Source organism: Haliaeetus leucocephalus, unplaced genomic scaffold, assembly GCF_000737465.1.
Source record: "Haliaeetus leucocephalus isolate CR32 unplaced genomic scaffold, Haliaeetus_leucocephalus-4.0 Scaffold656, whole genome shotgun sequence".
NCBI classification, from domain to species: Eukaryota; Metazoa; Chordata; class Aves; order Accipitriformes; family Accipitridae; genus Haliaeetus; species Haliaeetus leucocephalus.
Window position 1 is genome coordinate 18,837,975 of NW_010973092.1, and position 27,049 is coordinate 18,865,023.

At 49.4% G+C, this 27,049-nt stretch overlaps 1 protein-coding gene across 1 annotated transcript in view; it reads left to right on the forward strand.

Annotated features, from left to right (window-relative positions):
• Window positions 1-14,311: 14,311 nt before the first annotated feature.
• The window catches only part of NPM1 (nucleophosmin (nucleolar phosphoprotein B23, numatrin)), a 36,828-nt gene continuing 24,090 nt past the window's right edge, over window positions 14,312-27,049 (forward strand). The window contains exon 1 of the mRNA XM_010579253.1: window positions 14,312-14,406. Within this exon, the coding sequence (XP_010577555.1) occupies window positions 14,312-14,406 (95 nt within the window). The remainder of the gene's footprint in view (window positions 14,407-27,049) is intronic.

Below are 27,049 nucleotides of genomic sequence, written 5' to 3' on the forward strand. Positions count from 1 at the left end.
CCCGGTGCGGGGCAGAGAGGAGAAACCGGAGCGGCGTTCGCAGGAGAGGCAGGAGGAATCCGCTCTTAGCTAAAATGTGGAAGAGTCAAGCTCTGAATAAGGCGGGGGGGGGGGGAATACGCGGGTACCCATATTCACACGTGTATTTGATGTTAGGTTTTATCTGTACCACCTAACGCCTACAAACTGCGTTGTTTTCAAGACGGACTTGGTCCTTAACTGTTCACGCGTCCCATGACCATAAACTTCTGTATTCCCGGTTTCCCCGCAGTTTTTCCCAAACTGCTGTAAGCCAGAAGCTGTGCGTCTGCAGAGAGCACAGTGATGCTGCATATTGCGGGAATCGGCTTTGTGGCAGGCGAGGGTCTAGCGCGAAGCCACAGAGCGTTTACAGCCCTGTTAGGAAAAGCAGCGCCAAGTGGGTCTGAACTCGGCGGTGACAGCCTCGGCCTCTCCTCGCCGCTGCTGCCGCCCGTGGGCTGCGCCACAGGCAGCGGGGTCAAGCCTCGGGGCGCGCCAACTTTCCAAAGGACTTCGGAAACCGGTGGCTTCCATTTTCAGCCATCCGAATAGTCGCCCAAACAACGGGGCTTATGTACTGGGAGCTGCGCGCTTGGGCTTGCTGGGGTTATGGCTGGTGCCTTTTGTTTCGGAGGAGCTGGTCTCGAGGTTGCGAGATGGGCTGAGTACGAGGGAGACGGGCTGCCTCGTGCATCCACGTCACCGAAGACAAGATTGCATGGGCGGTACGGGGGTACTGATGTGAGTGGTCATGCTGAAGGGGACAGAAGCGGGGGTTACCTCCAATTAGTCTGTCCAGTAAAACCCAGTGTTTATAGGAGCCTCAGGGAAACACCGGTGGGAACAAATACACAGTTATTTCCCTCTGTGGATGAGAGCAGCGTTCCCTGCCAGCCCGATCCAGGCGTGACAAGGTTGTGCGATGGTCCCTGCCGTGCATCTCTGAAGGTCCAGCAACAGACAAAGCCACCCATGGGGGCTCGCGCAGACTTTAGACCCTTCCAGCCTGAGCCTCTCCGTCCCAAGGAATGTAATCCTGGGGGATGTGGGTGCCCCGTGGAGGAGAGGGCACCTTTTGGGGGTGGGCTGGCTGTTGTCCTGATCCCGTGGATTGTCCCGGCCACGTACTGCACTTGGGCTGTGTGGTGGAGTACTCGAGTCGGGCTGTCGCGTTCGGGCAGCAGTTTGACTTCCCCATTTCTGAAGCTGCCTTCTTGCAGCGTGGGCTCTGGCTAGTTGCGGGGGAAGGTGGTCTATCCCCCACCCTCCCACTCGTTACTAAACGCTCCCTCACCTCCATGGGAGACTTCTTAAAACGCTCCACTTAGCAGAGGATAAAGACCAGTGGTGTGCAGGCAGTGTGAGGGCAGCAGCAGCTCATGCAACTGTATTGCAGCACGGCTAATTCAGGGGGAGTCATTCGAGCGTAGGCAGTGTAAGTCTTGTGATAGAGATGTGGTCTGAGAGTGCTGAAGACGCTGCACATCCCATCAAGCTGAGTTTTAATACGTTGATACTCAATGCTGCTATGAAATTGATAATTCTTAGCATTTGGACGATCTTTCTGAAGCAGTCTTAAATCTGCTTAAGTGAAACATTGTCTTTGTGCACGTGCGCTCTGGAAAGCCCACGCTGTGTACTCACATTCCCCCCTATTTGGAAGTTTTAAGCCCAGGGAAACTCGTGTTTGCTGAACAGGGATGGAAAAAGACAATTGGAGTTAAGGATTATTGAATTACCAGTGGGACTTAACTTTGGGCAGATTGCTTTCTGAACTTTCCTTAATTACGTGCGTAAGTGGTTTGCCACGTAGGGCCAAGCAGCCGAGTGGGTGGATGCGTGAGGCAGAGCTCGGGGTAACTATGGCTGCGTGGAGGAACATCGACCGTTTCCTCAGAGTCCCTCCTGACTTTGCTTTAAGCCCAAACCCAAAGCAGCCCCTGTACCACGCTCACATGCGCAGGCACAACCCCTCTCAGGATAAAAATGGCTCTGTAATTTGCATCTCTCAGCATTATTTTGTGCCCGGGGTATTAGATGTTACGAAGTAATGCATGGTGATCAGATCTGTATAGGCAATTCTTTTCCTAAATGGGCCTTGAAATCAATGGGTTATTAGCTCTCCTTCTCCACTCCATGATGAAAGCTCGGTCCTGTTAAACATGCAAACTACACTATATTCAAAGCCTTGGTTTACAAAAGTGTTTTGCTCAGCTAGGTCATAATTTAGCTCATTTATAGCTAACATAATACTGAGATTTACACCTCACGCCTATGAATTTTCCTTGAAGCGTGTATTTCTGCACTGCAATCATCCCCACTGCTGATGAGGAATAATTTAAGGGCCATGACTCACCCAGGTGAGCGCTTGCTCGTATAGCTGCTCCTCCTCAGTTGGTAGAATCCCTCCTCACGTGTTGCCTCAGCAAGTTGGACCGGGTGGATGAAAGTATTTGCCTTCTGTGCAGGTGGGCATTTTTGGAAGAGGGGGTATATACACCATTTACTTTAGGCTATTTGGGGCATTTCCCTTCAATGCTGTGTGTTTCCCTTGCCCACCCTCTTGAGTCCATTAAGCTCCTAACTTTTTCCTGACTCACAGCGGAGGAGTAAGCATTTCTACTTGGTGCCCACTTGTTTTTGAGGATCCGAGTTTGCCTCCTGGAGGCACCCAGCTAGCTTTGAAGGGGGGTCTCTGCATTTCTAGGCATTTCAGATCTCTTAAAAAATATGCTGTTAAGGTTAGAGCGATAATGGTATTTAGATATTTTATTCCCATGAATTTAGTTTAAGGGTAGGAGATAAAATAATCTTTCCAGGTCACTGTGGAAAATAGGAGCTAGCTGCCTAAAGGCATCCCTGCATCGTGCGTTCAGAAATGTCCACACGTCCTTTGTAGGATGTGCCCAGAGCTGGGGATACTGGGGAGTGTGGAGCAGAGACGTTTGAGATGGGTCTCATGCTCTTTAGGCAGCACAGATGAGTGTTTCGGCACTTCTGCAGGAGCCATGTGTTGCTCTCCTCTGCGCTGGGTGGTCTGAGCCCGGCGAACTGCTGTGATGTTGGATGACCACGCACTGCTCCACTGAACGGTGGCCTGAGCTTACTGGGGTGCTGAGCGGAGCAGGCTCCAAACACCCTCACGTATCCAAACCTTAGGCCATTCTTCAAAATTAAAAAATAAAATTAAAAAAAAAAGTGAAATCTGCCTCTGCGTAGTGGACTCCCACAGCAGATCTCCCGGTAACGTCTGGAGTATCTGTACAGACATCAAGGGTACTGTGTTGATCCTCGGTGAACTTTCCAGCCTGAGCCTGCAAGTATTTAATTTACCTTCCTGGGATTCCCACTGCTGCTGTTGCTGCTTCGCTGTGGAGCATCATGCGCTTTCACACGTGAGAGTCAGTGGGAGCAGGACCATCGTTACTACCAGCACGTGGCGTTCGCTGGGTCCTTCCCTGCTGCTCTGCCACGGGGATCAGACCCAGCTGCTGCTGTGCCAGCCGGGCCTGCAACACGGTACCTGCGCTCGTCGTACCTGTGCCGCCTCCTAGTCTGGGCCAGTTTGCCGGCGTTTGGGAGCAGCGCGCTGTAGTGCACGGGGAGGGAACGGGGACGTGGGAGAAAACTGCTCCGTCTCCAGCTCTGTCACTCATCCGAGCTGCTTGAATCTCTGCACCTCATCAGGTAATTCTGTATGTTACATGTTGGCAGTGAGATGCATTTCCCTCCGTGCTATGGCCGGCTTCCTTTGGGAGCTAATCCAGGTGGGAAGCGGACACCGTGGAAAATCGGTGTGAGCCCCGTGGCCCAGTGACGGTGCTCAGGCGTCAGGGGCCAGCAGGTCGGGCTGCACCGGCACAGCCGGCAGCGTCTGCTCCGTTGCCTGTGTGCCTGAACTGCCAGCTCCTTGTTCAGGTGAATCATTATTTTTATATGCTTTTTGTTAGGGACACCAGGCACGGTCTCATTGTCTTGGTTTCATTGTCTTTCAGCTCTGGACTAAATAGCAGCTGGATGGAGGGGATAAAATTCATTGTCATGTTTTGCCTACAGTATTACTAGGCTTCTTCAGTCTTTTGAAAATGGAAGGTCATCAACCCCTGCCCGGCTCCTTAAATGACTTAAGCTCAATGCCACAAGTGTTCCAGAATGCCCAAATGATCCCATTAATTTGGCATCCAGTATATGCTGCATTATACATACCGACTTCCATTGGCACATGCCACATCCAATCCATTAGTTGTGCGCAAATGCACTTAAGTTTTTTATTGCTCTTAGTTTTGTGTCATCAGCAAAGAAAGGTAAAGTTGATCTTCATCTAAATCACTGACATGGATTATTGCAATTGATTACAACGAAGAAAGAGCTTTTCAAGTTTCAAAGTTATGTTGTCTTTTATTTCCCCAAGTAGTAATCTGTACTGTTTAAGTTATTGCACAAGAACTGTCTCTGTAAGAGCTGTCCGTATTACATTCCTCGTTGAGAACATTTGTGTTAGTAGGCTGTCATGATTCCCCCCAGTTCTGTACAGCATGCTGCTTTTATTCCTTCTGGTGGCAGAAATGCACTAAAGGTTCTTTATTCAATCCAGCTACAGAAGGAAGAAAAGGAGCAAGCTGCACGCCTGCTGAAGCTAATGTATACTGGTTTGGGATGTTGTGTTTTAATGTGAGAGTAAATTATCTATGATTAGAAAAAGAATATTTTATTTATAGTTTAATCCAGCATTCTTCTTAAGCTTAGCTCCTTTATCGGGCTAGTGTGTTTAAGACACCTGAGCATCCAGAGAGAGCAGCACACAAGGGAAGGATGTGGCCCAGCATCACACCACTTTTCCGCCCAGCCATCAGTTATGCACAACTGCAAAAAAAATTCGGGAAGCCGTTAGTACGTCCTTCCAGATCACCCTGCTTGCCCTGTGCCAGGAATGCTCTGTGTATTCAGGTCCTTTACAGCTCGGTGATCCCCAGCATTTATACTGTGCCCTTCTCGGGCAGACGCTTGCAGCCAGGCTTATCTTTGCACAGCTCAGGAGCCTTGTTAAAATCCAGGAGGCTGGTTGGGTGGTTAAAATCAACTCTATGTTTGCGAGAGAAAAGCCTCGGCTTGAATTCAAGGTGCTTAACTCCCCGGTACTTTCACGGGGCAGTAGGTGCTAACGTGTCTGTGAGAAGACCCTCTGCATCTTCAGGGGCTGAACCCCCCGAGCAGCCTGGCCGTGCCTCTCCTCTGCGTGGCTCCCACCACTTCGAGTCTCTTCAAAATTCCTCACCTGCCCTAAGGGCAGCGGTTCTTAAAAAATGACCGTGTAACTTAACTTGAAAAACTAATTATTAGTTAATAAAGCTTGTGGTTTATGGACTGGAGTGCTAGAAAAGCCTGGCTAGAGCACGAAGCTGTTAAACACAAAGACTGCTGGAACGGTTCAGCTGTTTTAATACAAGCGAGAGAGGGCCAGCTCTTCATTTGGTGTAAATCAGCAGAGATCCATTAAGTTCAGTGGATCTCATCTGCTTTACATCAGCTGAGGACATGACCCCCGAGTACTTAATTGGTGGTATAATATGAAGACATTAGACTCCCTTCTCTTGTTCGTCAGCACACGTCGTTCCCATTAATGGTAATGGGAGCAGCCTGTAAGGGAATCCGCAGCCGCGGGTGGGTACGGCTGGTGCCGGTCCGGTGGCCGGGCCCATCGGGGCCGGCGCTCCGTAAAGCTGCTCTCCGGCCTCCGAAGAGTCGGCGCTCTCAAGGGGAGAGGGAAAACAAAGCAAAACGGTTAATAATTAAAGAAGCCTTCGAATCTTTCCCTTGGACCGAGGGGAAGGAGCGAGAGCTCTGAGGGCGCCGGCGTTGGGGCTTGGCGCGTGCCGCGGTCCTCGCCGCGCCGGCAGCCTGCCGGGAGGGGACGGGGACGGGGCTGGGTGGGCCAGCAGCGTCGCTTACCCCATCGCCGCGGGGAGCTGTGGCACGAGCCGTGGCGCGAGCTGTGTTTTCCTTGGAAATCTGGAAGACGGGGAGTTTTGCCACAGCTGAAAATGTTTCTAGGTCCAGACAAAAGGCATCCCAGGAGCAGCCTGGGATGGAGCCTCCTGTCTGTGGCCCGTGGGCAGAGGGTCCAGGCTGTGCAGTTCTTCCACGCCAGCTCGTCTCCTGTCCCCTCCAAATGTGTGCCCAGCACTGGCTCTGGGAGCAGAGGGGAAGCAGAGAGGATGCTTTAGCTGTCACAAAGCTGCAGGTCTGGGAGAAGGCAAAGGTGCTCCATCAAGCTTTTTTGTCAAATCTCTTTTCTTACGCCTTTTACACCCTTGAGGTTCGCACACGGGCAGGCAGATGGGTGCACTGCGGAATGTGGGTGTCTGCAGGGTTGATGTGTGGGGAGATGGCTCCTTCATAGGCAGTGGAGACCTGCTGGTAATTCATCTCATTTTGGTTCTGGCATTTAAAATGAGGTCTGGGGAGCTGCAGTCCTGCACCCTGCTTCGTAGGTTCTCCTAATCCTTGCTCCTGAACAGAACTTCAAAGCAGTACTTGGCTGTGCTTCTCCTGGAGTTTCTTAAAATATTCTTTCTCTTCCTCATGGCATCCGTGTCTTCTGCTGGTGTCCTGTCTCCATGTTGCCTCTCCGCTCCTGGCCGTGGCACACGTTGCCCTCTCTCAGGTCACAGCCTGGGTCTCTCTGGTCTTGTGCAGCTCCTCAGCCTTTATTTTTGGTTAGTCCCTTGGTAGCTGCCGAGCACCCTGCACCCAGCTTTCCTCTCTGCACAGTGCACATTTGTTCTCCGCCTGGAGCCAAGAGCCCCCTCAGCATTTTACTGCTAAAATGGCATCCTAATGTTGCTCTGTCTTCTTTTTGTAGGGTTGCAGAAAAAAAAACCCAAACAAGTGGGATGTTGCATCTTGCCCAGAAGAGGCTGAGATGGGTAATTGATTCTGAAAGCAGTTTGCACAGTCGGGGACTCGCTCGCTGAAGCTGTCGCATTGCACTGGGGAGCTTTGCCGTTTCGGTGCTCCAGCGGAGCAGCTGTTGTGCCCGGCATTGCTTCCAGCTTGTCATGAGCTGTGGAGGTTCCCGTGTTCTCAGACTGTTCATCAGGAATGCTTTCAACTTGAATTTGACCCCTTTATTCAGCAGGAGGCCAACGGCGAGCGTGGGGCTGGTGCGTAAGGAGGCTTTTCTGTGCCTGATTTGGCACGTCAGGGTTAGTGGTTTCACTTTGAAACACCATTTTAGAGTCATCAAGCCCAGCACATAGACACCTACATCTCCGTGCGGCAAGAGGAGATCGTCTCTGAGAGCCCAAGTAGGAAAAAAAGCCTTTTCCACCCCTCCCAGGCTGAAATATTTTGGAGTACCTGGAATAAGTGAAGCGTTCAGGAAAAAAACACTTGCAGGACCTTTTAGGAGATGTGAAACGTGATCCTCCTCTAAACTCATCAAGGGTAGAAATTGTAGGGTTTTAGGGTTTTTTTCTGCCTTGTCATGCTTGTGGCTTTCCTACATTGATCTTTATGAAGTTGACCTTCTCCATTTCGATCTGTGCCAAGTGCTCAGAGGGGAAAAGATATAGTTCTGCTCTATGGGGGGGCTAGAGTAAAATCACTACACTCTTTTCACTGCCATACTGAATAAGACAGGGAAAATAAAGCAGCCTGTGTCCCTTCCTCACGTCAGGACTCTCTTTCAAACTGCAGACATTTATCCAAAAACCTTTTTCAATGGAGCTTTCAACCTCCTCTGCGTGATGGACTCTCAAACTGATCTTAGGGAGAGGAAGCTCCTGTCTGACACAAACCTCCCGTTCCCCACTTCAAGCTCTTATCTTCCTGTGCTGTTCAAAATTCACATGGACAGCTCATTTTCCCTGTTCGTTCTGCCAGGTACTCTGACAGATCTGCAAAGGCAGTCGTCTTCTCTTCTGTACCCTGCACACAGCAGAGTCTTCCAGTCCTTTGTCTAGATCTAGTCTGTGGTCCTACAGCTCAGGTGGGACTTCATGAGTGGGAGGTAAACCAGAGGAAACCGGGTCGAAGGGTGCAACACAAATCACTGTTCACTATTTCAGATGGAAAAACAAGAGAACCTGCCTCAGTCTTGTCCGTCTCGGCTTACTTCTGCCTCCTTGCTTGCTTTTGATGCCAGTCTGCAGCTTTCCAACTGCAAACTGAACGCTTCCCCATAGCGTTGGCTCCTCTTCACAAGGGTGTTTGTTGCTTTGCTCTTTGTCTTCTCTGGCCAAGACTCTTCCTTCTCACCACTTAACTATGGGGCAGAGGCAGAAATGCACATGAGGCGTGATTCTCACTCTGGCCGTCTTGGTTGTGGCACAGCGAGCGAGGCGGGAGAGCTCTGAGGGTGGATGGAGCAGGAGCTGGAGGGGGGGGGAGCGGTGGAAGTGCAGAGAGTGGGAGAGGTGCAGGGGAAGATCAGCAAGAAGAGACATCCCCGACCTCTGTCCATGCCCGGAACCTGAGAAGGAGGGAGGAAGCCAGGAATGGAAACAAAAAGCAAAGCTGGAGGGGGGAGTGATGGGAATGGCTGGGAGAGAGCAGGGGAAGGGCTGTGCGGGGCCGCAGCGGTGGGGAAGGGACACGGGGCTGCCCGGAGCAGTGGGAAACTCTGCCGGGGGACTCTGCTGGACTTTCAGGTGGAAAAGAAATCTTTTTGTGTTTACGACCACAGTGCAGAGGGGCTGTGTGTGAGCAGGCGACCAGGTATCGCCTTAGAAATGGAAACAGTTTGGTGTGAGCTTGTACTGAGGGGCAGGGAGGGAGTAATTTCTGTCCATAGTGTTTTGGGGTCCCATCGGGCGGCGAGCGCTGGGACAGCTCCACGGTGAGATCACCAGATCACTGAGCAAGCCAGAAGCCAGCAAAAATACTAAAACGTGGCAAGACAGCTCAAAAATGCTGCAGAGCGGCGAAAGCAGTGGTTACACGAACAGCTGAAGAAGGTGGGTGGGAAGAAGGAAAATCGCGTGTGCGGAAACCCGGGCGAAGGCCCCTCCGAACAACAGGACGCTCCTAAAAACGGCTCCGCCGGCGACTCGCAGCGGCTGGAGCGCGCCCGGGCGAAGCGGGGTGCGGGCGACGGCTGCCCGGCCGACATCTGTGTTCGGTGACAATAGCACGGCCTGACAAGTTCACTGTAGCTCGGCACGGGGCAGCAGGTGGGAGAGGCGGCGTGCGCAGCCACCTGCTCGGCCGCCTGTGCCCCCCGTCCCCCGGGGCGGCCGCCGAGGATGCTCCGCTGCCGCGGATGCTCCGCTGCGTTCCGGCCCCCGGGGAGGGGTGGGCAGCGTGCTGCCCCCAGGTAGGGTGAGGGGTGGACACCCGCCGGCGGGGTTATGTTCGAGGGGGGTCTTGAAGTAGCTGTGGAAGGGTTGTGCTTTTACCTTGTATGGATTTCACTTGGTTAGAGAGCGGTACTTTTTTTTTTTTTTTTTTTCCCTTCGTGACATAAAAATAAATCTGTTTTAAGATAATTTTTGTGTCTGGAATTTAGCAATGCGTCATGGAAGGCTCGAAGATGTATGAAAACAGATGAGGAAAAAAACAAAGCAGCCCAGCCAAATCCTACACCTGTAACTCTTCCTGAACCCACCAGGCAGTGAGAGAGCTCAGCTGCTCTCAGCACTTGGCTTGTGCTATCTGAATGTCATTATTGTACAATAGGGTTTGATCTGAATTGGCATCGTTCTTGCTGGGGAGTGAATGGACTGAGAGCGACTGAAAGCAGCCGAGGATCCAGCCTCCCGCGCCTGTGCTAAGTAAGTACTCGCGCAACAGTCAGCTCTGGTTTAGAGGCCAAAGTCAATTCAGAATAACACCAATAAACTCAGGCCGTTCACTTCCGATCGACCCTGCCGTAACTCAGGGAGGACCGACAGGGAATTTTTTCTCCTCTCTCTCTCTGCAAGTGCCAGCTAGGAACAACAGGGTCTGTCTGATTCAGGGTGGCACGAGGAATTCGCTGCGTCCTGATGTTTGCTGTGCAAGTCTGTTTTCTGAGCTCTTCGCTAATCACTCGTACGCTGGGGCAGAGCTTTCATAGAACTGTTCTGATTTATGGAAAATCTGGCTCACGGGTACCATTTAACAACCCTGTTGGTTGCCAAATGCTTCGGCGCACGTTTCTGGTTTGAGTTTTCATCTTCATAACTGCATGCGTTTAGTTTTCCTGATTGCGTGTACAAATGCTTGTCTAGACTGACAGCCATATGTGGGGAGCCGGGAAAGGCAGCGGGACTGCAGATCTAGCTAAGAGGTCGGACGAGCTGTACGTTTTTGGCTGGCTAGGCTTGCACCTAACCCCCTGGCGTGGGCTTTGTGTGCCACTCGAGTGCAGTGCTGAAGATGATCCCTTCGGTCTGTACCGCTTACGGATGCCGTGAGTAAACACGGATCTGAATGCAAAGATATGGGCTCTGTAGTTGCATTAAAATAGCAGGCTTGCTTCTGATGCGACAAGCCAAAATACCCACTAATGCGGAAGAAAAAAAAGAGTAGCTGGAAACACTGCTGTCTTCACGCGAAAGCCAAGCTCCGCGTTGCTCATTTTGATGCCAGATACGGTATGGCAGAGCTGGTTTCACAGGAGTAGCTGCTGCTGGGAGCTGAAGGTGGTGCAGCACCTTTCCTGGGGGGCACGGCATCTCTGGGAAGCCTGTCTGTCCGTCCTCCTGTCCCCCTGAGTCTCCAGTCTTAAACTGGTCCTAAAAAGGGCTACAAGACTCACCCCTTTAGCTGAGCTTCCCCAGCTCACAGAGCACAGCGCGTGAGTTCTTTAATTAAACGTGTGTTGCCAGGTTTCAAGGAATCTCACGGTTAGAAGTTTTTTGGTACCTACCTCTGGTGTTTTCAGATGTCCGCTTAGAACAACAGGAAGGTTTAAATGCATGCTTAAAAAAATCAGCTTAAGGTATTTAGAGATTTGCTTTTAATTATGAAGAGTAAATTAAAAGGTAGAGTTGTTCCATGGCAAGGTCATCTTAATTCAGGTATTACGTTTCTCCTGAATAAAGCCTTATTGGAGCTAAGATAATTCATTTAAAAAATGATCCAGTCTTGAATGAAACATTCCTAATGATGAAGAATCGATTCAAAATTTAAGTGCCTAAATAGAGTCACAGTAAAAATTTATCTCTTGCTCCCATTTTTTTTGCCTGAATTTGTATAATTTTAGCTTCTAGCCATTGGACCAGTGGCACACTTCTTTGCTCGAAGCTGCCATTTCCAAGTCCTATGTAGGAGACTCTGGTTTACTTCACCTCCCGGTTTCCCTTTGTTCAACTTAACAAACAGAACCGCTCCCATCCTCTCTTTTTACTTCCAGAGGGGTCTCTCCCACTGGAAATGTTCTTTGCTGGAGGCCAAGGCAAAGTCCTGGAGCAGAGGATGCTCTCATGAATCAGTGTGATGCTTCCCCGCTTCTTACGTATTCTGTTGTACAGCTTCAGTTTTTGTGCTGAGGCTTTCCTTTTAGGGGTTGAATTAATCTTCCCAACATCGACATAAAATTAGCAACAGTCTGTTACCGGTATGGCTTGAATTTGTTTCCCCAGGAAATAACACAAGTGACTTTACTCTTATTTTATCTTAGGGATGGTGCGTAACCACATCACGTCCCAGAAACTATTGGGAGACAAACAGGAGAGCTGAGACTCCCAGCAGCTCTGAAAGCGTGGAGGAGTCAGTCTGGCAATGTGGGATAAGGACTGTAGTTAGATCTTGATTACGCTAAAGTGGCCAGGAGTGAAATAATTAAAATATAGATATTAGCTTTCTCCTGAGTTTCAGAGTTAACAACCCATTCTGCCAAGCAGGGTGACTTCATGTGTCAAGGATCTTGGGTTCTTCAGACACAGAAAGTCTCGAGAATATTAATCTCTCTTATTCTCGAGTCACAGGATTAGTCTGAAAACAATTAAAGTAAATTTTAATTCTTGAGCTCAGTTTGCTTGCCAATTCCATGAGTGTGCACACGCGGCACCGTCGGGGTAAAGCCCTGTGTTCGCGTCGATTCTGCTCGCTGCCCACCGGCACGGCACGGCACGGCACGGCACGGCACGGGGGGAAGCGGGTGTCAGAAGCAGATATTGCAGCAAGATACCTGGGGTGGGGGGCCGGTCGCTGCTCCCCAGGGCCAGGCTCGGATGCGGCATCCCCCCCAGCACAGCAGCCGGGAGCTCCCCCCCATAACGCTGCCGCTCGGTCAAAGGGGCTCTTGTCCTTCCCGGCCAAAATTTATTGGTGCGAGGGCTGATAACTGATAGCTCTGAAAGATGCATTGTAGGCTGTGCGGTCGCTGGGAAAGGAGGCGCGTTAATGGGGTATTGTACGGACCGCTGTGATCCTCGGACGCTTTGTCCGTCGTGAAAAGTTAGCAAGGAGAAGCCTTGTTCCTCCGGCGCTGCCTCCCTCTGATTTACTGCTGCTCCCCTTCGCTTCGGAAGTGCTGCGACATTCCCCAGTAAATAGGGATGTATGAACAATTTTCTCTCCCTTCTTTTCCTCCTCTTATCTGCTCTTCCCAAATATGTAAACTCTGAGAAAGCTTTATTCTTCTTCAATGATCATTCAATTGTCTCCAGACTGTATCTTTTGGTAAATTTATTGCCGGCTATTTAAAAAAAAAAACTCAAATGCCTTTTGCATATTAACACGTAACTCTTGTTCCTGTCTGCTCAGTTTGGAAATGGTTGGATTGCTTTTATAAAGAAAAAAATGGCTAATAAAATTGGCCTCAGCACCGTTGCTTTGCAATTCTTATGAACAGTAAAGTGCCACTTACAGTCATTGATGTTAAAAGCTATTTCTAAATTATGGTGCCATTTATTATCTCTAGTGTCCAAAGTAAGTTTAAATGATGCTTATAATTCATGTTTTACCAAATTTCCTTTTCCCCCCGAGGATACCTCTGATTAACTTATGCACATTTAAGCGCTTTTTAAATTCTTCTTTTATTGCCATTATGCTCTGAAAATCTCAGCGATTCTCAAAAATGGGTAATAAACTTGAGATAAAATGCTGCAGTTTTAGATCAATTCTGACATATCACTGTGGTGATTTCTTCAGAGCTAAAGTGATAATGCTTCATATTTACAGAATATATACTACGTTATTACTACAGTATTACCATTTTGTTCTAAGATGAAATGAGTAATTTACCAATTTATTAAACAGTTACATTTAAGTATTGCTTAGGACATTACCACACCAATCTGTTTACTTAGCTTGAAGAGTTACCATTAAGAAACCCTGTTTATTTAGGTAAAATTTGTAATGATCGTGCCCTCCATTAAGAAACTTATTTTTCTGCAAGCCTAATTGCCTGGAAATGAGTTTCTCCTTATTTACTATGGTGCATTCTGCTAAGCCAGCTAAAAACGTCACCCTCGCAAGAAGTGCCGGAGAAATTAATAATACATATATGGAACAGTTTTAATTAGTATAATACCAAATGTTAATAAAAGATTTATGATCCAGTTAAAAGTTCTAACGATCACAACAGGAAAAGGTCTGAAATGTGGCGGCGGCGATCCGTTAAAAATAAACAAATGCTGCCAAACTCTCCAAACTGAGGACAGAGATTTTTTTTCCTGCTCCTGTCCTTACGTGAGTCCTGGCTCAGTGATCTGTAAGGTCAGGCTCTGACCCCACGGAAACCAGTGTAAATCCCGAATGGCAAGAGGGTAGCCGTGGGGGGTTATCCTGGTGTGACGGGAGGGGATGGAGAAGCCCGTTGCAGTGGAAGAGGCTGCGTTTAATTCAATTGGGGCCACTGGGGTGTGAGCAGGCGGCTCCTGCCCGGGAGACGCAAACCACAGCTGGCCCAAGGCGGGTCTAGCAGGAGCTTCAGCATCGCTGGCGCAACCTTTTAGCCCAGCTCTAGGGAAAAAGTCCATGTTTTGGGTAGTTCAGAAGGCCAGCAGTGGAGGATGGAGACAGAGCCAGCTTGGCTCCAGCCAAAGGTAGAAGTAATAAGCGGTAGCTGAATTTCCAGAGGTCGATTCCTCTAGAGGAGCACATTGGATAGTATCTCAGGTCACAAGTATCTCAGGATCACCTGGCAGCTTGGCCTCGTGTAGCACAGGGACAGTCACTGCCGAAGGCTGAGCCCGCGGCCGACCAGACGCGAAGGTAGACGAGTCCTCCTGGAGTCGGGCTGGTTGCTGCTGGTCGGGCGAGTGTTGGTGACGGAAGGCGCTGAGTCGTCCGTCTCAGATAGAAGTCTTCTAATGTTGGAATGAGGTTTTTAAGTAAGTGAGCGACCCTCTGTAGCCGCATGGGCGGCGTGGCAGGGGAAGGAGGCGTGCTGGGTGACATCGAGGGACACCGGTCGCTGCCGAGACCCGCTCTGAGTGTCTTTAGTCAGATGAGGTAAGATCCTGCCTTAAAGTCCCTGGAATGTACCTGGCTGGGAGTCTCCCTGGGGTCTTCAAGACGAAGCCCTTAAGTGTAGTCTTGGAAACGTGAACTTTGAGTTGGAGCTTGAGCCGTTTTCAGTGCCGTTAGAGACGGCTGAACTGTAAGCTGCTTCCCAGTGCTGTTTCTTTAGACCAGTATCACTCTGTGTCCATCTCATTAGATCCCAGAGGGTAGATCATGAGTAAGACAAAGCACTCAATACCCTGCTCCACCCAGAAGTGCCATCGTTCTTGGAAGTCCTAGCAGAAATGCCTATCGCTTGCTTGGGTTGGGGGGATTTGGGGGCAGGAACAAGCACCGTGATCTTTATTTTTTTCCCAGATGCTGCCTGGATTGGCTCCCAGCAGTACTGACGGGAGCAAGCTTCTCTCTTCTGGCACGGTTTGGGGATACTCAAAGCAAGTATTAGAAGCCAGTCTTGTCCTGCATCCCATCAAGGTGCTCAAACTCAGACTGCACATGCTGGCTCTCACTCCCTGCGTTGGTCCATCAGGAGCAAGGTGACAGGGTGTTGCACTGTGCAAGGATAACTGGTTATCTGGGGTACGTTCCCACGGAGGAGCCAGGAGCGTGACTCTGGCTCGGGGGCAGCACGTGCAGAGGGAAGCTGGGGATGAGCTTTCCCAGCAGGTTTGCTCCAGCCACTGTGGGATGAATATGTAGGATGAACATCTTGCTGGTGGGGCTGGGCTTCTTTGCTGCACTGGGTGAGGCCAGTACCCCAGAACAAATAATTGGTGGAAAAGTTTCTGCCCATAATAAAAATGGATGTCCATGACTGTCACAACCTATACCATTTGCAGCAGTGAACGGGTCGAGCTGTAGTAAACGAGGAGCACTTTGTCATTCCCTTTTGCTAGGGTGCTGGGCTACGCGCAGCTCGGGAAGGTGCTGGTTGCAGAAGCATGGGGGTAATGCGAGCTGTGAACTCCTCTTGTTCTTCAGTGGTAAAACCCTTCCTTGCTCAGGGTGCAAAGCCCTTCCTCTTGAGATTCAGAGTGCTGAACTAGACGTACAGTCTGTGCTGGGGCCTGTTTCCTTTTTTTTAAATTCCTCTTAGGAAGCTATCTGTGAAAAATCTGAACCAGAGTCCCAAGCTGAGTCTCTGGCTGCTGCCTGCCCAGCGCCCTGCCCAGGGAGGTACTTGCTCTGTTCTGGAGAACAAATGAATGTCAGAGATTTACTGAATTGTCTGGGAAATGCAGAGATTTTATTCATTCCTAAACTTTGTAATGTGACTTTCCTTATTTGTTCTTTCCAAGGCCAGAAAAGGAAACACCATATTTATTCTTGCTAATGTAGCAATATTGATTAAGTCATAAAGCACATATAAATACATATTGACTCATATTACATTAAAGTATCTATCACTTACTACTTGTTCCTCAATAATACTATAGTTATGTAAAAAAAATGCATTAAAATTGGCATTACCTCAAGGAAAGTAGGATCTGCCATCATTATTAATATTAGGTTTTGGCAAACAAAAGCTTTGAAAAGGATGCAAGTGTTAAAAATGGAAAACCACCTCCCTTCTCCCCCAACAGTGACCAGATATTTCTGGCTGTCCCAGTCATTCAGGCACAGGTCCTGACCTCTGCTTATTGGGTCAGTACTTTAGTTTTGTTGGAAAGCTTTGTTGTGAGTGATGTCCTGACCCGCGGCACAAAAGGATGGGTTTTTCTTCAGCATCGGCACATCCCGGGCAGGGCTGGGGGGTTGTCTCTGCCTGTGGCTGGAGCGGGGGCACAGCTCTGTGCTTAGCTGGGTGTTGGAGCAAGGCGGGAAGCTGCCCGCCTACAGCTGCGTCTGCATCTTGTCTGCTTCTGCCAAACTGATGTTTTAAGCCTAAATTCAAAACCGAGATCCTCACAACTCCCTCTTGGTTCTGGAGGTGCCTCGCACTGGCAGGCACCCAGCTTTCTGCCTCCAAAGTCTCCCAAGTGCCAAGATTTTTGCAGGTTTCAAACGTTGTCACAGGTAACTGCCCTCTGGTTGTGCGCTGCCCCAGCAGCGGGCGTTCAGCCGCATTCACGGCGGCTTTCACGGGTGGTAGGGTGGCCGCTGGTTTGGGATCCGCTGGGTGCTCAGCAGAAGCGCTGACCTGGATCTTGCAGGTCTGCAGGTTGGGTGGGAGCAGAGCAGGGACTTCCCGAATTCACCAAACAGGTACTGGCTCTTTAAGGCAACGAGTGTTTAGGGCATCCTTCAGAAAACAGGCTCAAATCTGTGTTGTAATTTGAGCAGAAGAGGGACTTCACTCGGGATCTTTGGCATCCTAAGCACAGCAGCACTTCTCTGTGTTTTGAGTGAGAAAAGACTCATGTGGTTTACAAACCTGGGAGCAGGGAGAGCAGCCACAGCCATCACCCCTGGTAGGAGCAGACTCCTCTCTCCAGCGAGGAGCTTTGGTGCTTTCTGCTTCAGTTTTTTCCTCTTGGGCAGCTTCTGGCTTGGTATATTGGATTTTGTCTCCTGGTCTTAGAAGTTGAGCTTTTTCTCCAAATATAACCTGGGAGTGAAATGCGTAAGGTGTCAGGACAGCTGGCCCATAAACCTTGCCGTATGGGGCTCAAGGACGGTGGGGTTGCTGCAGAAACGATGCTCAGTTCGTGCACTGGAAGCCACTGAGTGCGGTGGAAAGGGGGACACGCAGGCAGGAACCTGGTGGGTAGCAGTTGGAGGGTAGACCTTATTTCTAGGAGTGTAAATAAGGTAGAAATTGCAGGGAGGGTGCTTAGCTTCTTGCTGATGAAAATTAAGCATCTTTGGACTTCGAGGCTGGGCAAGATGACTCTGGTGAACACACCAGAATTGGCAAGAAATGGAATGTACCCAGTCTCCAAAAATGCTCCGGAGCTTCTGTGGCTGCGCAGGAGGAGGAACTTGGCCACGGCGAGGGGGTGGGCGGGAGGTGTGCGGGACAGGCTGTGCTGCCTTGCTCCTTCTGTGTGCAAAGACTGCAAGACCTGGAATTGTGCTGCAGGTTGATTGTGCAGAGATTTAAGGATTTCTGTTAGGTTTAAGAACCTGGTCCTTATCAGGATTTGGCCACTGCTCCACACAAGCTGGGAGACTGCATGCATGTGCGCTGCCTTCTTATGTACAGTATTAAATTAATAAAACCAGAAGAGGAATTTTTTTAATACTCAGGTTTCTCTTCTGCAGAATGTGCTTAGCCTTTTCCGTGCAAAGAAAAAAATCTAGCAAAATACTGTCCACATGGCTATTTTATGCTTCTGCTTGTCTTTTCTTCTCTTTATAATTAGCCTAATGTGATATCTGATCCCTGTTCTTTTTAGTGTTTGTGTGCCAGTCTGACAGCACTAGCACTGTTATTTCTTAGATAAGCTAATCACTTCTTAATGACTGGACAAGGTATCTTTATTTAACTGCATAAAGAGATTTAACTTTTCCCGTTAAGATATGACCGCTGGTTTATGTTTTGTTAATGACATGTAACATTGGTGTAAGACTCAGGTGGTACACACGTGTCAAAGCAGGCTTGGGCGGCTGGTTTTGCTGTGAAAGGGGCAGGGAGAGGAGGAACTTGTTCTCTATTAATCAGAATTTATTAAGAAAGCCCTCCTGTGAGCCCAGCTAGCTGCTGCTGCTGCACAGCCCGGTGTGTGGCCACGGGGCTGGTGCTGCAGAATCAGAGGTGGGTTTAAGTCCCATCACCTCCCTTGTGCTTATGGTTGAGCACATACACAAGTGCTTATTTGTAAGATTATTATTTTAAGTGCTTTCTATAAAATTATTGTAAGGGCTTATTTGCAAGATAAACACATCCCTAAAATGTGCAAGCACAAGGAGCGGTGCTCAGTTAGATCCATATGTAAGCAGCGCACGTATAGGTCCGTATTTCCTCATCAACCTGCTGTTTCCCCCTTCTCGCTCAGAAGATGAAGCGGTAGCTAGAGGAGATGTGCAGAGCTCTGCCCTGCAGCGTGCAGCCCCCCGCCCTCACAGCAGAGCCCTGTTCGACATGGAGCTGCCTGAGGCACCCTGCTGCGGGGGGGCACAAGAAATCCAAATGCCACCAAACTGCATCGTGCAACAGGGGTGACGTTGTCCACGCCGGTGCGGTGCTCACGGGGAGTGGGTCTGTCCACGCCAAGCTGGTGTAAGCTGGAGCTTCGGTGTGCACTGCTGGTAGCAGGGTTGGGCACAAGACGGCTGAATTTAAAAGCTCGACCCTCTGTGCCCTGAGATAAAGGACCCAGACACAGAATGGACTGTTCACCCTGTCGTGCAAAAATGTGCTTTCGAAATGGGCAAGGTATTCTCTGTGTAAAAATGAAAGAGGAGAATGAGGCCAGTGAGACTAAATCAGTGCATTTATCTGAGCTCTGAGCAGTTACTGGAGATTTGGGCAAGAACAAAACTTCCAGCACCTCTGAGCTCACAGTTTGTGATACCTCCTGTTCTAACTCCATGGACCCGCAGACATCAGGAGGAACTGGCATCTGAACTGGATTTATCTATCAACACCCTGCGCACATGCGCTTTCAAGTTCTGGATGCAACCACAAGCTCACTGTGGTGCTTTGAGGCTTGCTTTCTCCAGCATAATTTAGACCAAGGTTTTTTGGAAGGAAGCAGAAACACGAGATGCTTCCAGCCCCGAGCCCACAGCTGCCGGCGCCTTCCTGGGCTGGGTCCTCTTCTGGGGCGGGAGGGCGAGCGCTCGGATGGAAAGCCACGGCCCCTTAAAGCATCTGAAACTGTTCTGCCAAAACAGAAGGCAGCAAAGATCCTTCTCTGTCTTTTTTTTGAAAGTTTTGTCCCTAACATTTATGAGTATCTTAAAGTGTTAGTTTGGCAGAGAATCTGTATTCTTTCCTGACAAGAAAAGGGCCAGGCCAGTCCTTGGGGTTTTAATTTTACTGGCTGACTCTAATGTCAGTCTTATCAATGATATCTTTTCTTTCCCAGTAGCATGTTCTAATAAGAAACTAAATCACGAAGACAAAAAGCTTCTGGCATCTCCATTTTGTTGGCTCCTGCCTCCATCTATGGCATGTTTACAAGAAAACATTTATCGCTGGAGCACTTGCCTGCAATAAGGAAAGAGCTGATAGCAACATCTTTTAAGCGGGGTTCTCCCCGCTCGGCGGGGTGGGTGCAGCGGGCTGGAGTGCCCTCTGCTGCGCCGCACAGCCCTGTCTCCTCGGGACCAAATCCGGACCAGCGCTAAAAATCATCCCCCCGGAGCTGTGTGCCTCCACGCCGGGCTTTTGGCAAGGAGAAGCAACACGGTGAATGGCTTTGGAGGAGCAAGGGCTTGGCTGGCTGTACATGTGTAAGTGGGTTGTGTAAGTATAGAGTACAAATGGGTTTTCTTGGTAGGATTTGTAAGGGGTTTGCACCTGGAGCGGTGCGGATGGCGGAGTCGTCTGAGCATGAGCAATGGAAAATCCAGCACATTTCAGAAATGCAAACTTAGATTGTGGCTGATCCCTACTGAGGGCAAAGGTATATAGCAGCAAAGGGGAAAAAAACATCTGATAGTGTTGTGTACCTTAAAGAGCTCTCCAAACCCTACATAATGAGGTATCTTAGGGTGTTTTTACGCCGCACTGTTGCGGCCCCCCAGCGAAGCTGTGAGCAGGGCTGGGGCAGCCCTGCCAGCCCTTGTCAAACCTATCCAAGTCCCCTTGACCGTCTGGATGTCAGAAGTGTTAATACCCTCTTTTGCAGACCGGAGAATGGGGGTAGCAAGAGGTCAAGTGGCTTCATTAGGCCCCAGAGGATTTCGCTGTCGGAGCTGAAAGCTGGAGCGTGGCGTAGCGGGGAGCGCTTTGTCCGGCGCTCAGGACTTCAAAGACCTGTCCCTTGTAAATCCTCGCACGCTTTGATCTCGCACTTAAACTTGCAGTTAACTTTGTCCCTTGCAATTTTCGCCGCTGGTGCGGCAGGCGCTGACGTTTTCTGAAAGGGGTCAGCAGGCTCGCGGGGTGGCTTCGACCTCCCTCGCCGTGGGGGGTCTCTGCCGAGGGAAAGGCTGCCAGTCGTGGTGGGATTCAGCGCCCTCCCAAATCCTGCAGGGAAGCGAGCAGCAAGAGGCATCTCTGGGCAATACTGGCATCAACTGCAATAGTAATAACAATTAGCAATTATGCAGAGTTATATGCCTTTGGTGCCTATTACAGGCATCAACGAGGAGTTCTGTTTCTGTTTTCTACTTGTAGCTTGGCCTGATGCTTGCATTTTAATAGCAGATGCTCTAAGATAATTAGAGCCACTGCAGATAATACCAGGGGTGATTTGCTGCCGCATGCGGTGTGGCGTGGCCAGTCAACCTTCTCGGCCCCCCAGTATGTGCCAGGGCCTTTGATGGTTGAAAGCCATGTGCCACGTAGCATGTATTTTGGAGAAGGAGGGGAAAGAATGGGAAACGGTTTCCCCTGCCCACAGCAGAGCTGTCCTGGGATCCATCTCTGGGTGACGGGATGGGGACGGGGTGGCGGGTACCCCTCCGGCGCTGTGGGGTCCACAGGGATGGGCGCTACTCTCTCCTTACCTGGTGTGCTCTCTGGAGTTGGAGCTGCTAGAAACAAACTTGGAAATGACGGCTGGGAGGCTGTAAAGGCTCCCACCAGGCTCCGCGGATCTGCAGCACTCCCTCCTCGCCGGCGCCGGGGAGCAAACGCGCTTTTACTGAGGAGATGAAATGCAGATCTGCGCTTCAGCTTCTCCTCCGTTCCTCCAATTCCCCTAGAAAAAAAAAAAATGGTTAATGTAATATTACATCAGATTGGACTCTGAGGAGCAGAAAGCCAATTTTGGGGGAATATGAGCCAACCTACATTTAACTGGGATGCTGATATTTACTGTTGCAGTGATCCGGGCCTGTAGCATGGGTGAAGTCGCTGGCTGGGGATTCAAAGTCCAATTAGGCAGTGTTAATAGAGGAGGCAGCGATGCTTCATTGAGAGAAATTACTAAAATTGTACTTTTAGGACAGTCAATTAGCTGTGTTTTGACAAAGCAACAAAAAGATGAAACTGAAGCCCTTGAAAAAAGAATGAGAGAATTCAGAGGGAACATGTCTGTTTGGGGAATCCTAATATTTTTTGTTGAAATCATTAAGTGAAATTAAATACTATTTTAAACCAAAGGGATAGAATATCTAATTAAGATAGAAAAAAGGTTTAGGGAAGGGTATTGTTGAGGGGATTAGAGAAATGGTTTACAATTCATGTTGACTGAGGCGGGGCCCCCTGAATATATTAGGTATATTAGTAACGGGGATGGGAAAAATCTCTCGACAAGCTGAGCTGAAGTTTAGGGAAGGTTTCTTTAGGGTGACTCCAAGGCTCCCAGACTCCAGAGTGAAGTGTGGGAATGAAGCCAGGGAAATCAGGGGCATCGAGGACGAGGCGTGTTTTCGGAGCCGCGCCGGGGCTCCCACGCTGCGGCGTGGTCCCGGTGCCGGTGCGGGAGCCGCTCCAGCGGCAAAGGGGGCTCCAGGGCTCGTACAGCCCTGGGACGGCCGAGCAGCGAGGGGGAGGAGGATTTGGGGAGTGCAGGGTAACCTGGATGGCGGGAGCAGGGGAAGTCGGTGGGAGAGTGCGGACAGTGGACCCCACGGGGGCCACCCTGTGCCCGGGTGGCTGCGGGACGCTGCAGGAGCCCCCCCCTGAGCCCCGGCGGAGCCGCTGGCGGAGCCCCCCGGACGACGTGTGGCAGGATGCTCGGGTGCCTTCATTTGCTCACTGTTGATCTGGTTGAATTTATTCTATGACCTACGTCTCTGCTCTGTTTCCAGGAGTCGTTCTTAGACCGGCGTGTCCCTCCAGAACAGAGGACAGGGTGATGGGCTGGGGGCCCCTCCCGGCCGTATCTGTGATGGTTTGCGAGACCCTTGCTACCATCAGCCCCTCGAGCAAAGCCCCAGCGCGTGGAGAGGGCTGGCCGTGCCCTCAGGAGGGCACCGACCGGCCGGGAAGGGCAGGACGTTTCCGTGGCAATTTCTCTGTAACTTGGGATGATTTTCCCATGTTTTGCATCCAGTGCTCCAGAGGCTCCCACTCTTAAAACACAGCTCCAGTAAAACTTCCGCCTAAAGGCCTCTCCTAAAGAACTCCGGTTTTGACCGATATCATCATATTGTTTAATTCATTTGATATACAGAGACAGTTAGTGAAATATGCATGCTATATTATATTAAATAGAAATGTAACCTTCAATTGGTATCTGATGTGCACTTTGCAATAACTGCTATTAGTTGTCTATAAAACTCCTAGACATCATTTGATTTTATTACCATTATATTATTTTACTTGGGAACATATAGAAGGAGTGGTGATTGCAGGTCTTCAAGTGCTTACTGGGAAATATTTAACACAGAATGTTTTATTTATTAGCATAAAGAGACACAATGGATTGTTGGTGATTAAAGTGATGATACTGCTGCCATACTTGTCAAAAATATAGACCTAATTCAATAGAAAGGCGACAGTCAGTCTCCATGTTGATCTATGCTGAAGCAAACTGCCTCTGAAAGCAGTACAAAGCCTGAATTGGCCTCTTAATTTTATGCTCTAGGGCATAATATAAAAAAGGGAATTCTTTCTAAGTGCCTGTAATTGCATGTTACCAGAACCTAAAATATAAGCCAAATTTTTGAAATATAAGTGTTAAGCTTTCCATTTCAATTCCTTCCTCTCCTCCAAAAAAAAAAAAAAATCATCAAAACAAAAGAGAGCTTTAAAATGCCTCGCTATCCCACATCATTAATAAAATATACACCATACTTAGCCTTTAATTGCAAATGTACATTTTGAAATAAAATACTTTTTAAAAAAATAAATCATTTTCCTTCTCTCCCAGCCGTCCAGCACAGGAGCCGGGGACCCGCTGGCCCCAGCCGGACATGCCACCTTCCATTTTGAAGTGGCGTGTTTCAAACAACAGCCGTCTCCTGCGTGTTTCAGGTCTGCTTGTATGGGCTGGAATATTGTTTCCCTCACTTAGACGGGTTAGGCTTTGACCTAGGTAAGTCGTGCAGGTCAGATGGGCCTTGCTAAGCCCCACGTATCAACAGGAGGGAGGAAGGCCAGCAGCCCCCAGCTGGGTTTGGGGTCCGGCAGGGCAGTGCAGGGGCAGGCTCTGCCCAGGCTGGTGATGCTGATGCTCCTTTCGGCTCCGAGAGGTTGGGCCAGCGCGGTGACGGCAGCGAGGTTTGCCAGCCAGTCCGAACCGTGGAGCTGCTCAGGTGGAGCAGCTTTGCAGTGGGAGCCTGAATTGGGAAGGGCTTGTGTCCTTCCTTTGCCCTGTGCTAAAATGGGATCTGCTTTGCACAGACGCACCGCAGCATCTGCCTTGAAAAAAAGTCAAATATCCCCCCCACCGCCACCCCCCTTGCGTGGGTCTGTGTTTACAACTTCACTCCTCTGAGCAGACAGCAGGAAAAAAAATATAAGATTAACCATTTTGTACACTTGATGGCTTCATTGGACAGGCAATGAATCAATACAATTGAATTGGAGAAGATAGTGTTCAAATGCTATTATCTGTCTCTCTGTTTATTGAGCTGGGATCCTTGGACTGACTTACAGAGATCCCTCCACCTCCAGGATTCCCTTCCCCAGGAAACCTGTGGGATTCAACCTGCTCCAGGGCTCGCCCGAAACCAACAGGCAGTCCTGCACCTTCCTGCAGATTCCATCCTTTTTGGGATTGTTACCCCAAAACCATCCTTTTTGGAGTTGCTGTTACATGGTTAGGTTGTTGGAGTGCGAGCAGGAAAACATCTTAAATGCTGACACTGGTGAAAGATACTGTGCCCGTAACGGCAGAGAAGAAATCTGTTGGTAGAGCTGAGGGTGGCAATGCTGTGTGCCCCAGGGGAGCGTTTCCAGGGCTGGAAGCAGGGGCTTTCGAGAGCCAGTCTGGCCCTCCGTGTATTTGCTTTTGCCTTCTAGCGGCGAGGTCGCCAGCGAAGGTCTGGCTGCCGCAGTCCCTGCAATCGTGGGCATTTATTTATTCGGGGCTGCTTGGAGAGCATAGGGATTTTTCCCAAAGGAATCTCCTGGTGCTCCCTGCCCAATTCAGGTGCCCGTATTTCCATAGTTTTCCATGAAAAATGATGGCACTCTGAAGTTTGTTTTTTGCAGAAAGGAAGAGTTGTTCAGAGAAGCTTAAGATACCCAAAAGGCCAGATTTAATGTTGATTAAATGGGTCTGACTCCAGCAAAGTTGCTGCAAAGTTATACCTTCATAAATGAAATATAAATCAAGCCAAACACTGCAAGGACTGATGCAGATTTCAAGACTTCAAAAATGTTTTGTTAGCAAAATATTCTGTTTCTCTAATACAGGTTTCAGTATTTTAAAGTCACCCTTACCTGGTGGCGTAAAGGTTAAAAATTCTTTGTTTACAGGTGAAATCCCCACTCCTCCTGCTATCCTAGATCTTTTCCCAGCCCCGATAATTTGATAAATTTTCCCTTCGACATATGTAATTTCGGAGTGCCCTCTGGTGTACAGATATCTCCAGTGCATCGCCCTCGCTCATGCCTCTTCCCTCTGACAAATCCACTTGCTTGGAACACTTTGCATTGATTTATCCCTGTTGTTTCACGTTTCCTGCGAGGGGGCATCAGACCCAAATGCGAGTCCCCATCCTGTAAAGGCACTGACATGAACTTGGCTTGAGTGCCCCGGGAGCTCCTAGACTTCGCATTAGTTAACGAAGGGTTCTGCCTATCTGACAGCAAAATCAGAGCCCAAAACTCTGATGAAAACGGTTTCATGTTGTCACTGATGAGAAAAATGCCTGGCGTGTGGGGCCTTAGTTGAGTTTGAGACAAGCAGCTTGTCTCAGTGGTGCCAGCCCTCTCGGTGTGGTGCCACTGAAGGCCACACGAATGTGGCTGCAGAACTGATCCGGGTTTTCCAATGTATTAACAAGAAACAAGTGAGCCAAAATTATCCTTGCTGTATCTCCAGTGGATTTAACATACCTGGGGGATGATGTTCTTACACTGACTAATGACATTTATATCAGCTGAGAATCTGATCCCTTTTTTCATTACATGGAGTGACTTTTTTTTGTTAAGATCTATTAGTTTTGGAAACGTAAGTCTACAACAATGCTATGTCTGGTAAAACAAAACCAGTGGAGCCTCTGTGAACCAGAGGCTATGCACCCTTCAGCACTATAGGGAGGAGCAGGAGTGTTACAGGATGGTGCTAGGAGGACCGGTGGAGGTACCATGGCTCTGCAGGCACCTTGGATGCTGGCAGCAGGTGACGATAAGGCATGCCAGGTCTAACAAGTGGGTGTCTGAGACCCCCTCAGTTGACCTTTGCTCCCCTATGGCCAACATACGCATTGTGGGTTTGCACCTGATTGCAGCAGCTTTCGTTTAGAGTGGGTCTGATGCAGCCTGTTGGTGGACACCACGATGACCGTGACGGAGCACGGAGGGATGCCATCGTGGACCTCGTGGACCTTGTGGAGCTGATCCACCTGGTCTCCTGCTCAGCTCCAGCACAGCTACGTGCTGCTTGCTCCGAGGGACGCCTGGGCACGTGGGAGGTGTCCCTGCCACGTGCCAGGCGTGTTTGCTAGACAGGAGCGTACAAGAGCAATGAACCAGCCTGCGAGCAAGTGTGACACAGTGACAGCACGTGGGCGACGCTAACTTTGGGACTGCCAAGCGCTAATTGATCTGTCAACAGCTAGTTATTAAAAGCGTTCCTGGGACAGACCTTCCCACCTCAAAACCCCGCTGGCGACGAAGCTGGAGGGATTCTGGGCTCTTGCTGAGGTGACAGAAATGGCAGATGATAACTAAAGTGACTGACAAGTGCTGCTTTGTAATTAAATGTTAAAAGGCACCACAACGAAGGCAAATGAAATTGATGGGCCCAACCTGGCAGCAGCAGGAAGCTGCTGAGATGTGTGCAGTACATCTGGTTGTGTCAGACCAGTTAACGTTCTTACTTAACAAAACAAAGTAAAGATGTTGGCAAAGAGGCAAAGAGCTCCGTGGCAACTTGTTAGAGATTTGCAAATAGAGAGCAAAGCCTGAAAAGCGCAGTACAAGACAGATGGGAACTCTTATTTTGAGGTTGCTGTCAGCACTCAGGCTTCCGAATTCTAGATGAAATTGAAGAAGTATTGAAAAATCATCTCTTTCTTCTTGAGGAAACTGGAAATCCTCTTTCTTGTAAAGGAAGTTCTACATTCTTTTGAGAACTAACATCCCATAGGACCCCAATTGTTGTCTCACAAATAGAGTTCATTTACCCAGTGTACAAGCCAATAACACACAGAATCGAGGTATTTTTCAAATTAATTTCATTGATGTGCATGAAGGGGTGCCTGTCTCAGGACAGCACACTCTTGTCTCAAAAATTCTCACATTTATACACTTAACTAATACATATTGTTATTTTCCTTAATGATTGGTTCTTTCTTCTTCGCCCCTCATGTAACTTAGTGTGCAGGCTCTGTCTTCTTCCTTCATGGTCTTCTTTTGAGTAGGTGGTATCATTTGAGTCTGTGGTCAATGAGTCGGTGGTCGCGATCTCCCTCTGTAGGAATTACCTTTTGCCTACTTCTTCCCTAATCTTGGCAG